This window comes from Berghia stephanieae, chromosome 2 (genome assembly GCF_034508935.2).
Source record: "Berghia stephanieae isolate SIO BIC M18660-M18661 chromosome 2, UCSD_Bste_1.3, whole genome shotgun sequence".
Classification (NCBI taxonomy): domain Eukaryota; kingdom Metazoa; phylum Mollusca; class Gastropoda; order Nudibranchia; family Aeolidiidae; genus Berghia; species Berghia stephanieae.
Genome location: NC_088361.1, coordinates 73,359,461 through 73,371,185, shown reverse-complemented (window position 1 = coordinate 73,371,185; position 11,725 = coordinate 73,359,461). Strand labels below are relative to the sequence as shown.

The 11,725-nt window shown below is 34.3% G+C and overlaps 1 protein-coding gene and 1 long non-coding RNA gene across 3 annotated transcripts; one reads left to right on the top strand and one right to left on the bottom strand.

The window, feature by feature from the left end:
- Positions 1–412: 412 nt before the first annotated feature.
- LOC144965502 (uncharacterized) lies at positions 413–5,010 on the top strand. The gene is made up of 3 exons (XR_013644029.1): positions 413–593; positions 1,458–1,562; positions 2,816–5,010. It is a non-coding gene; the product is annotated as an uncharacterized LOC144965502 (long non-coding RNA).
- A 536-nt stretch (positions 5,011–5,546) lies between these two features.
- On the bottom strand, positions 5,547–10,505 carry LOC144965501 (uncharacterized). 2 transcript variants are annotated; one of them, XM_078900901.1, is made up of 4 exons: positions 10,369–10,505; positions 8,311–8,396; positions 7,123–7,215; positions 5,547–6,723 (listed from the first exon to the last, which is right to left on the bottom strand). In XM_078900901.1, exons 2-4 carry the CDS (start codon positions 8,353–8,355, stop codon positions 5,635–5,637), a joined length of 1,227 nt encoding a protein of 408 aa, XP_078757027.1. In that variant the 5' UTR covers positions 8,356–8,396; positions 10,369–10,505; the 3' UTR covers positions 5,547–5,634. The 2 variants fall into 2 exon arrangements, with proteins under 2 accessions (XP_078757027.1, XP_078757026.1); XM_078900900.1 differs by lacking the exon at positions 10,369–10,505 and having other exon boundaries at positions 5,623–6,723; positions 8,311–8,402.
- Positions 10,506–11,725: the final 1,220 nt, after the last annotated feature.

Genomic DNA, 11,725 nt, shown 5'->3' with positions numbered 1-11,725 from the left:
ATTTGGCATTTGGCATTTTCATTTGGCATTTTCTTTTCTTGTATATTATACTTCAAATGACACCTTTTCTTAATTATTTCTAAACGCGTAAAAACAAACATCTTCACATTTCTTTTTCATTCTTAAAATCCAACCGTGGTGTAGTGGTTTAGCACTCCACTTAGTAGTCAGTAGGTAAATAATTACCCCAACAGGAAATTTAGTATAATTCAAAACAAAAAAAAACAAAACAAAACAAAAAAATAAAAGAAAAGAAAACACGCAAGCCACCAGGATATGATAGTAAATTGTCTATCAAAAGTGAGTAGTTTTCTTAGTGGGGGTGGGAGTCAACAGACTTTGGCATCTTTTTGAGTGTTTTGGCATTTTTTGAGTCTTCCCCTGGCATTTTGTTGAAAAATAATCTGGCAACCCTGGTTTCGAAAAAACGATACAAGGAAAAAATTGAAAGCGTGAATGGGATTGATCCCTATTACATACAATCGGAAAAATGGTCAAAGGATATCAAGATGTATCCTCCAATCACGTACCATCATATTTTTACTTGTTATCTGGTGTTACGAGAAAGTTTCTGCACAAGTGAGGATTTTGGGGTAAGTAAAGTTTGCATCTCATCTCATAACCCACATGGGATTCGCCTTTTTTTTTTTTTTTAAATGTAGACGTTTTGATGGTTTAAAGAAATATGATAATAACTCAATAGTCTTAGAAGTTTTAAGATGTGCATATGTTTTTTTATATTTTGAATATTTTATTGATGTTTGAGTTGTCTAGATAGTATCAGTATCCTTCGATTCTCAGAAGAGCCAGATTCCAAGTCCAACCAATTTTCTCAGTTCAGCTTTTTTCTTTCCAGGCAATTTTTTTCTTCTATTTCTGTATGGACATGAAGAATCTCAGTCTCTTGATCATTTTTTTTTTTCATATGATGATATTGAATGTTTATATTTATAGTCATGTTCATGTTCATCATAACATAAGAATCGTCGTACTCTAGATTGTCTTCTACTTCTGCTTCTTTGTTTCACAATAAATTGAAACTTGTAACTAATGATACTCTATGGTGTATGTGTAAGTGTGTGTGAGTGTGTGTGTGTGTGTGTGTGTGTGTGTGTGATTGAGAGAGAGAGAGAGAGAGAGAGAGAGAGAGAGAGAGAGAGAGAGAGAGAGAGAGAGAGAGAGAGAGACAGAGGTCGCCATAATTAATTAAAACCCTCAAACTCAAACGTGTTTATTTTAGAGTATTAGAGTCTGAGCTCCTTTTCCCCTCTTGTCAGTAAAGTCAGTTGCTCCAAAATTTGATTAATAATTGCATTGTGTGATGTTCTTTTTATTTGGGTGAGGTCATTACTATTACTTTTTTAAAACTTAAAACTTAAAATTATCTATTCTAATTGAGTTTGTCAAAGTAAGGCTAAGTTTGTTGATCTGACTTCATTTATTTTTCTATTTTTCAGGCATTAAAGGGCCTTGCTGCTTTTAACCAAGCATACAATGGATGGGTTAAAGAGTTGCTGGTTTTCCAACCTCCTGGATGTGACAATAAAATTGTGAAAGCAAAGGTAAATTCCTACAAATGATTTAATCGCATTGATTGATGATTTTGATTCAAATTCATAGACGGAGAGTGAAAGGATACATATGAAAAAAAAGAGGAGGGTGGCAGTCTCATTATGGGAGCATATGTAGCAGTTCAATAGGCTATCCAATATTAAATTTCACAGTGGACCATTTTTGCAAAGGGATGCAAGGTTCCTTAACCAATTTTGACTAGTTTTTAAAAAGAAATGAGGACAAAGGTCTCCATGCTCAAAATCATGAGTGAAGCACTTTGGTGAAAGCTATAACTATAAGCTAGTATCGCAGAGGATTGCCATTTGAAGCCGCAATTTTATTACAAAAAACTGTAAATTTTATCACTTTTGCCGTAAAATTAGTCATTTTTGTATGTTTAGTTAACTGTTGGGATTCGGATAACATTATGTATCCCCAGAGGAGAATTTAATACAATGATGCAGAGATGCGAGCTTAATACAGATCATGTCGTCTTAAAGCATGGTCATCAGGAGGAGGCTTGGGCTTGCTTAAGTTCGAATTAGACATAGACCAAAGATTTCCATGAAATAAATTTCACTGATATTTCCTTTCGTTAGTGAGTCGTAATGTCGCAACACCACCCGATAATGCTGCTGTTGTAGTGGTATATGTTGGGGTTGTTTTTTTTTGTGGCTTTTAAAAAAAAAAAATGTGTTTTTTGTTTTTTAAATTTTATATTTATTTTTGTAATTCATGATGGTATAAATTGAATAAAAACACTCAATTTGAAAGGAAAAAAAAGGGAGTCATTTATCATAGAGGGAAGAATCCTGGTGTTGAAGAGGTCTGTCTTATTTTGGTGTGATGAATTCAGTAATTGAGCTTCGTTTGCGATGTGAAACAATGCTCTGTTGCACAGTCCTTGTGACTGTCTTGAATATAATATAGTTATATTTTATTATAATTTCTGTTGGTGTGTGTGTGTGCGCGCACATTAATGCATAATTTATATTGGCAATTGTCTAAAAATAAACTTTTGGATTGATTGAAATTGATGATATGATGGCACAATTTGTTTTTGTGCAAGTTGTCATTGCTTCAATACCTCAATGGGTCTGAGTTCAATCAAAATGTACCAAAAGGGTGCAATTTTTTAAATCGTTTCCATACAGCCTTTCAATGGAGGAGGAGGGGGGGGGGGGGGGACTAAATAAAGAATCGTAAGTGTATGAACAGTGTGAAATCTTTTCTGATTGTATGTTTCCTTCCTTTATTTCAGGTTCTTCATTCAATGAGACTAAGTGAAAAGCCGGTGGAGGCATGGGCGATTGTGTCTGATGATGGACGTGTATGCTCGGCTCATTGCACATGTGTTGCATGATTAGGAGAAGTTTGCACTCATGTTGCAACCGTTCTCTTCTTCATCGAAGCCACAAACAGAGTAGCAGAGAAGGAAACCGTTACAGGTCGCCCAGCTTACTGGAAACCTCCATGTGGCCAACAGAATTGTGCAGAGAGTTTGAGGGCAGTTGACATAAATTTCACAGGAGCCCAGTCTCAAAGGAAAATACTTCTAAATGAAGAAAAGGTCAAAACCCCCCATCCAAAACCAAAATGTGTTGAACCCTCATCAGCCGTGAAGGAGACCTTCCTTAAAAAATTATCAACCTTATCTTCAAAGAGTGTTGTATTATCTGTTGTGAAGGAGCATCAGACTCCTTTCATTCCTTCGACCAAAATGCCTGTATTTTTTCGATCATTTAAAATGAAGAATTTATTGATCGTTCGTATGATGATATCCTTCAATATTGTGATAGTTTAGATTTTTCTTGCTCCCCTGAGCAATCATTATTTGCGGAAAAGGAGACTGGTGCGCAAAATAAATCAAATGTGTGGCATAGGCTTCGGGAGGGGAGGATTACGGCCTCAAAGTTTTATTCTGTATGTCGCACGAACATTTCCTTTTCCACTTCAATGAGCCTGTTAAATTCTTTAATTTCGTCAAAAAATGTATTATCAAATGTGTCTGCTGTTAAGTGGGGAATGGACAAAGAAAGCGAGGCATTTGATGCCTATGTTCATTCTGTCGATAGGTATATCCATCACAGTTTTACCTTCAGGCGTTGTGGTCTCTTTATAAAGAATGAGACACCTTTCATTGCAGCTTCACCAGACGGCATCGTTCATTGTGAGTGTTGTGGACAAGGATGTCTGGAAATCAAATGTCCTTACTCTGCTAGGGATCTTACAATTCGTGAGGCTGTCACATCCATTAGTAATTTTTGTTTAATTGTGAACAATACTACTTTTGAACTTAGGAAAGATCATCCGTATTATTACCAAGTGCAATGTCAAATGTATGTGACAGGCACGGATTATTGTGACTTTTTTGTGTGGACAACAAAAGATTGTTTACTCAAAGGATCTCTTTGGACAAAGATTTTGTTTTTTTCAAAACTTCAGAAGTGTGAAGAGTATTTTAAAAAGGTTGTTTTTTTCTAGACTAGTAAAAGCTGGGGAAGCTGCAACAACACCTTCTTCTCCCAATAAAAATAAACTATTCTGTATCTGCCGGAAATCAGAGTATGGAAAAATGATTCAATGTGATGGCAGTTGTGAAGAATGGTTTCACGTAGACTGTGTTGGATTGTCAAGAGTGCCTAAAGGAAAATGGTTTTGTGAGACGTGCAAAAACACCAAGAGCAAACGGAGAAAATTGAATCAAGTCTCTTAAAAAGCCATTTTTAACGTTGAGATTTGCTCTTCGTGTTTTTTCAATTATCACAAAACAATTTTCTTTTTCACTCAAAGTTGAATATATCATATGTATTATTACACTGTATTTTTTTACAGAGCTGTCAACTTCTGTTCTTTCCCTCTGATTTTTCCATGTAAAGACATGGTCCTTTTAAAAAAAATAATTTATGCATCCAGTTTGATTTAAATATCAACTATTTTAAGTAGCCTGGTCCTTATTTTTTATTGAAATGGAAAGGAATGTTGTTAAAATTTAGATACAATGCCTGCACAGTACTTTTGATTTCAGATGAAATTCTTAGTTTTAAAGTAACAATCTTTATTTTTTTCCTCAAAGATCAAATCCTATTTTATTTAGATTTTATCATTAGTTTGCAGCTCTGTTTTAATTCAGCATTCTTCATTTGGAAACCGAAGCTATTTCACGAGTCCTTTAAACAAAGCGTAATAAACAAAAATGAGTATAACAGCTTAATAATTTTTAAAAACATCAAACACGGAATGTTTCGGACTCAAAGCCTCTCTTCTGCCAATAACAAAAAGCCCCAAATACTTTACTATAAAACTGTAGAGAAAAAATTTCTTGAAATGTAAACAAAAAGAAGCATTCAATTTGTAACTAAGGAATTCCAAATTGAGTGAAATATAAAACAATGTATAAAATTTGGTGTTTAAAAAAAGAGGGGGAGGAGGTGAACCCTGGAAGAATAGATTTAGGTGTGAAATGTGTATCCGCTGAAATAAATCCAATAAGTGGTGAAAATAATCCAGAACGAAACACATCTGATTAAAAGTAAGAGGATTCAACCCCAGACTGGAAAATCACTGAACTATCGTCTCTTGTGATATTTCTAATCTTAAGTTTCTTAGGTTTGTGTTATTTCATTCATCGTTGGAGTAGATTTGTCAAGATTAGCTCACATTCGTTATCACTCCATTTCTAAAGGATCACTGTACATTTGTCATACTTCTGGATTATCATTTTCACTGCTTTATTGGATTTATTTCAGTGGATACATTTTATTCCAATTTCTTTTCTACCTGCCCCCCCCCCCCCCCCCCTTCTCGTTTTTTTTTTACACACCATATTTTATGCGTTGTTTTATATTATGCTCAATTTAGAACACCTTAGTTTAAAAAAAAAGTAATTGAGCTGTTACTGTTATATTAATTTTTGTTTATTACTTTTTACTGTCCACAACTTCTAGCCGCTTAGTATCACTTAAAACAAAACAAAGAATCAAAAATGGCTAAATTTTCAAAACGTTTCCACTTTATTAGTAACAAAATGATGATGCTTATATAGATGGAAAGCACTGTATTATTATTAGTATATCATTATTAAATAAATGGGACAATAGGAGGACAGAGGTTTACAATACAAGCCGACACACTCACAATCTGATCAAGAGTTGTCTTCTCAGTTTCTGATGATATAACATGATCAATTGGTATTTTGGTGCTTAAAATGGATGATTTTTGTCTCATATTGCCTATTACCCTTTCAACATGAATTCTTAGATGTGCAAGCTTCCTTGTTGCTTCCAGGTCATAAGGGGAAAGTTGTTTTTTACCTCTTGTAAAAGCTGGTATCCTTAAATCAGCGCACATCAAACCCACACTTTCATGACAGTCAAAACCTCTATCAGCCATGACGATATCGCCCATTTCAAGATGTGAAAGAAAATTTGAATTTTCCACTATAAATTTATCACTTGTTCTTCCCCCGTATCCATCAGATATAAAGCATACTGAACCTTGAGGGGTTATACCTATTAGATACTTAATTGTGTTATGACTTTTATAATGTGAATATGTCTGGACTCTTGCTTTTATATTTGAAGGTTGTTCAATAAAAACTTCAAAACAGTCTATAATTACTGCTACACGCTTCGAAAAGCATCTTACAAATTCAAGTGGCATTGACCTTTGCAATGCCTCTTTTTCTGGCCAGACAATAAGAAATTTTAGATTATAATACATTACATTTAAAACTCTGAGAAAAATCCTTGAAACCGTAGACTGGTCAATGGAGAACATATGGCCAAGTAATTTGTTTGGCAATCCTAACCTGATTTTTATCAATACTAATAAAATTTCCTGAAATTTAGTTAGTGAATTTTTTTTGTGTCGCAAAGATAGGGATATGTGATCAACGACATGCATCAGTATTTGGAATGATGTCAAACCAGTGTAGAACTTGACGTTGTCATCATTATTCCTGAATTCTTCTTCACTAAAAGAATTAAAAGACACCTTCTGTCGCAGAGATGAAATTTCAACAGTCATGTCATTAAGTACTGACTTTGTATTTTCAAGTTGATCAGTCATCTCCATTGTGAGGTCTGTCTGTGTTCCCACATCTTGAAGCATAATTTTGTTACCGTCAATTGTGTCAGCTTCTCTTGGTTCGTTCATTTTTGTGTCCTGCTGGATAAATAGAAATCAAATATACTTTTACTTTTAACCTACCTACTCATGATTAAGTCATTTAATTAATCTGTCATTCTCTATATATCAATGCAATTATTCATCAGAAGGGGTTAACATGATCTTAAATTGTCACAAGCTCTTTGAAAACTTTAAAAACAATGGAATATCAATTCTATGCTTTGTAAATAATATTTGGACTCTCAATTCATGTTCCTCTTTACTGGGGCGGAAATGACAATATGGTGATACAAGCGATGTAAATCCCTGTGGATTGGTGAAATCATAGTTAACCCATCTTTTCTCTAAACAAATTATTTTCAATCTAGTAATTATATTTTTCATAAATTCACACTTTTTATATATGATCTTATTGATGGTTGTTATTTTTAATTTTACCTCTGTTTCTTCTGAACCAACCATATGTGTCTCAGTCTCGGTTTCATTCATCAAATGTGTTCCACTTTCTTTATTTTCAGGCAAAAATAAATTCTGTAGATAGACAATATATCTAAATAATAAAATCTTTATCATGCTGTGAAGGCACTTTTATATATAAATAAACACAGAAATAATGTTTGGACTATCCATTCATTTTCCTCTTTACTGGGGCTGAAATGACAATATAGTGACACAAGTGATTTAAATCCCTGTGTATTGGTGAAATCACAGTAGGTCTTGGGTTCGTGTCCCGATGTGGGCAATACAAAGTTGATTCCTGAGAGAAGTCTGTTTACTCACACTCTCGCACCCAACTTGAGTATAAAATGAGCACCTGGCTGCCAGCAATGTAATATTATAAAAGTGCCTCAAAAGCACTATAGCTAGTCCTTTATGTTGAGTGTTGTTGTATGTGCTTTGAGCACATTAAATAGATATTGCTTGATATGATATGTGACCAACTTCCTTAAAATGAATTTATGTCAAAATGTTATATTTGGGTTCAATTGATATGTTTTAATGGCGGCAAAAGATATATTGTAGTTTCTAACAGTGACAAGAACTAAAATCTTGTATTCCTAGAAATGTTTAAAGTCAAAAAAATCACTTATTAGTTTCTCTTTCATCCTGACATAGTCTGGGTGGGGTTCATGACCTCCCATAGTGGGCGGGGAGGCACTTACTGTATCTTCTATCCCCGTATATCTGTTTTCCAATTGCTTTTTGTCTGTCTTGGAATGGAGATCACTTGGTTTTGCCCTGGCCAGATACCCTAGCAGGGAGGTGATCTCAAACTAAGTACTTTGATAGTGTACTTTTGGAATCTACATCTGTTTCCTATTTGAACCAATTCCCCTGTTGTCTTCCCTTTTCTTGGGTGCTTTAATTGTAATTCTAGAACTTTTTACTTTCCCATTTTCAGCCTTTTTACTGGCGCTGATATGACCTTAATGTGTTGCAAGCGCCGTAAAACCCTTAAAATCATTAAATTCAAATCAATCCTGACATAGTACATCATTTTGAGCCGACAGATTAAATATAAAAACTCATCTTTTCTTTAAATAAATTATTTTCAATCTCCTAATTGTATTTTAGATAGTCACACTTTTTATTTATTATTTTATTGATGTTATAACTTAATTTTACCTCTGTTTCTTCTGAATCGACCATATGTGTCTCAGTTTCATTCATCAAATGTGTTCCTCTTTTTTTGTTTTCAGGCAAAATGAATTCTGTAGATAGACAATATCTAAATAATAAAATCTTTATCGTGCTGTGAAGGCACTTTTAAATATAAATATAATTCACAAATTGTTTTACTGTCAATGTTGTATGCAAGTATAGCCTGATACTGATACCACTGACTCTGTGGTACTCAACTGTGAATGTCACACAGGCTTTTTCTTCTGTCTATCCTCATCATGGAATATGTTTGTAAGTCCAATACTTTCCTTCCCACGCACTCCATCTATCGTCTCTCTGTCCCCGCAGTTTTTCGCGGCCGCAAATTTTCATTTGGCCGCAAAAAGCCGCAATTTTCGCCGTTTTTAGGCTAAATTGACGATTTTTGTTTTTAAAAAAGACAAAAGCTATGAAATATTGTGAAAAGACGGCGACTTTCAATGCGAGCATCCAAAATTGGCACTAAATAACGGACAAACATGTCTAGGCCTAGCCTCCTACCTCTATGGCCTAGCTTAGGCTATTGGAAATCCCAAGCTTTGTTTTTCGCCTTTTTTCTTCTTTTTCCTGAAAAGCTCTGGAGTCCTTCATCCCATAATCCCAATTTCCTATTTTTATTTTATTGCATTCAAGGAAGAATTTTACTTTTAAAAGTTTAATTCTTTTCCTAAGAAATTTATCACATTTATCATTTATGTAAACAAAATGTGTTCTAAATTTTTTTCATGAAATGCAATTTCATTTTTAGCCACAAGTTGCACTTAGTTTTCATGATATGATTATGATTTTTCATGATTTTTTTTATGTTTCTCATTCAAAAACCCATTAGGCCTATATTGAAATATAAAGCAATAATAATAATAATAATGCTCAAAATTGGATAGTAAGTAGAGAATACAAATTTAATGTGCCCCCATTGGAAAATGGATTTTGTTTCTCTTTCCTTGTGAATAGTTAGTTTTTTCCTCTCCTTAATTAGTTTTTCAAATTTTGAATTTTTTATGTGATTGTTCACTTTGATTTCCCAAATTTTAAGAAGCTAAATAGTTAATAAAATATTTTGATTACTTCCTTCTTTTTTTTTTACTTACTTACTTACTATGGCTATTATTATTAATATTATTTTATTTCAAACCATTCAAAATGTAAATAAATTCATGTTGACATGTTGAGACATCAATATTCTACAAAATGCCCTATTTGTGTCAATTTTTTACCTTACATGTTGTTTTAATTGTTTGATTTTTGTAATACTAGCGGCAATTTTTTGGGCAAAATTTTGCTATTTTGATGGCAAATTTTGGCGCATTTTGGCGTTTGAAATGGGAAAAAATCCGCGGGGACAGGTCTCTTTACATGTCCGAACCATTTCAATCTTTATTGATAAATTTTTCACTTCAGTCAACCTTCGGTTTAGTTAATTTCTCACTTTATCTTTTCTTGTCCAGCCAAGTGACCATCTCAACATCCTCATTTCTGCCACTTCAACTTCTGTATCTTGTTTCTTTATGGGGTACAACCCAACAGCTTGTGAGGCCGGTCACAAGCCTGGATAAATGGGTAGTGTTTGCTCAGGAAGGGCATTCTGGCAGTAAAACTCAAGCCACAACTAACAAATGAATGAAACTTTGCAATGCGGCTAATCATTTTAAAAAAGAACTTTTATATAGCATAGTATCCACTAAACATGCTCAAATTCAAAGCGCTTTACAAATAGTCCCTGATTATCAGCAACACGTACCATGTAGGACGAGACATGGCTCATTTTTACACCTGAGTACGGTGAGAGAATGTGCATAAAGAGCATTTCCAAGGACTCAACTATGCGCCACTCAGAGCGGGGCTCGAAACTAGGACCATCTGACAGGTTATTTCAGAATCTCACATCAGTTAAATCAAGATGATCAAGAAGATAAAATTTTACCAAGGGACGCCCTAAGGGAAATTTGATTTTTAAGTACATTTTTATTGGTATTTTTTTTTTTAAGGGGGGAAAATAGTGGCCAAAACATTAAACCTTACTTTATTTTCAAAACGTCTCAACTGGCGTAAGTGACGATTCATGCCAATTGTGGTGTTTTTCACCAGATTTGGTCTTGAAAGATTCTTATTTGGAATCCAATCGGGATCTGTATCCATTCTGTAGTAAGCTGGTCGATCTGTAAAGAATGAAAATTTTGTCATATTTCTCCTTGATGTTTACATAATGCTAGATTTAAGACCTGCCAAAGTCGACAAAGATCTACATATCTTTGTTTTAAAAAATCTGAATTTGGAAAGGAAAAATCTGAAATTCATCAAAATGCAAGATTTTCACTCTTATTTACATGAATTGCCTTTTTAAGATGATAAGAATGTAGAACTACAGTTTTAGACAATTTCCTCACAATCAGGCACTTTAAGAAAGATGTGGCCTCTCTGAGAGGAGTAATTTTACCAATGCTTTATTAACTAGACATTTTATGTTGCTGAAGAAAGGTGACAGACACATTTTAAAAAATGTTCATGGTCACACAAAATTTCATTCGATGGGTTACGAACCACTTACATAGAACTATTGCAGGGGAAATTGTAAGTGAAAAGAATGGACAAACACTTTATAAAAATCTATGACTACGAATTAACTCGTGTTAGATTTGATATGATGTGAGATATGATTTTTTTAAAGTGTAGAAAATATTCTTGCCAATTTTTAGTGGGCTATTGAAATGCATAATGTGGGATAAATTAGCATGGAATAGAAGGTGAAAGCATGGGATTCGACTTTAATTTTTTTTTAACGGAGTGACTATTCGTCAGTACTGACCCCCAGACGCTAGCATCTGGGGGGTCAGTACTGACGAACAGGCACCAGCGTCTGGGGGTCAGCACTGACTAATAGGTACTGGTATCTATTGGTCAGTTCTGGCACCTGTACTGACGGTGCCAAAATTATGGAAAAATGCCATTTTTTGAAATAACTTGCTCTACGACAAATAAATCCGCATTTCCTGTCCCATACTAGTCGCAAGGAAGTCCCTTGGTTTCAACTTTTTTTATCGGTTTACGTGAGATTTGTTTAATAAATTTATCAATTAATTAAACAAATGAAATTGTTCAATCCTGAGAAAAATACCAAATTTGATGTTGAAACGCCAAACTGGCAACCTTATATTTCGGTTCCTCCAACGCGCATGCTCACTGATGCGTGACATCAAACTGAAAGTGAAGCTCTTTCATTGTCTCGTCTTTTTTCATTCCGTCATTTGAAATTCGGCTTGCTCGAATCTCACTGAGACAGGAGAAAGCTACAAATTATGGAACTCGCTGTCGGCAACAAATTTGCCTCCTTGAAGGCTTTAACTGATGCCATCAAAAGGCATGAGGAGGAAAGTAATGT

Coding starts and splice junctions, on each gene's coding strand:
- LOC144965501 (XM_078900901.1), bottom strand. CDS start 8,355: ATGAATGAAACTGAGACACATATGGTCGATTCAGAAGAAACAGAG. Junction 7,216..8,310: donor TCGATTCAGAAGAAACAGAG/GTAAAATTAAGT, acceptor GTCTATCTACAG/AATTTATTTTTGCCTGAAAA. Junction 6,724..7,122: donor TTGGTTCAGAAGAAACAGAG/GTAAAATTAAAA, acceptor CTATTTATCCAG/CAGGACACAAAAATGAACGA.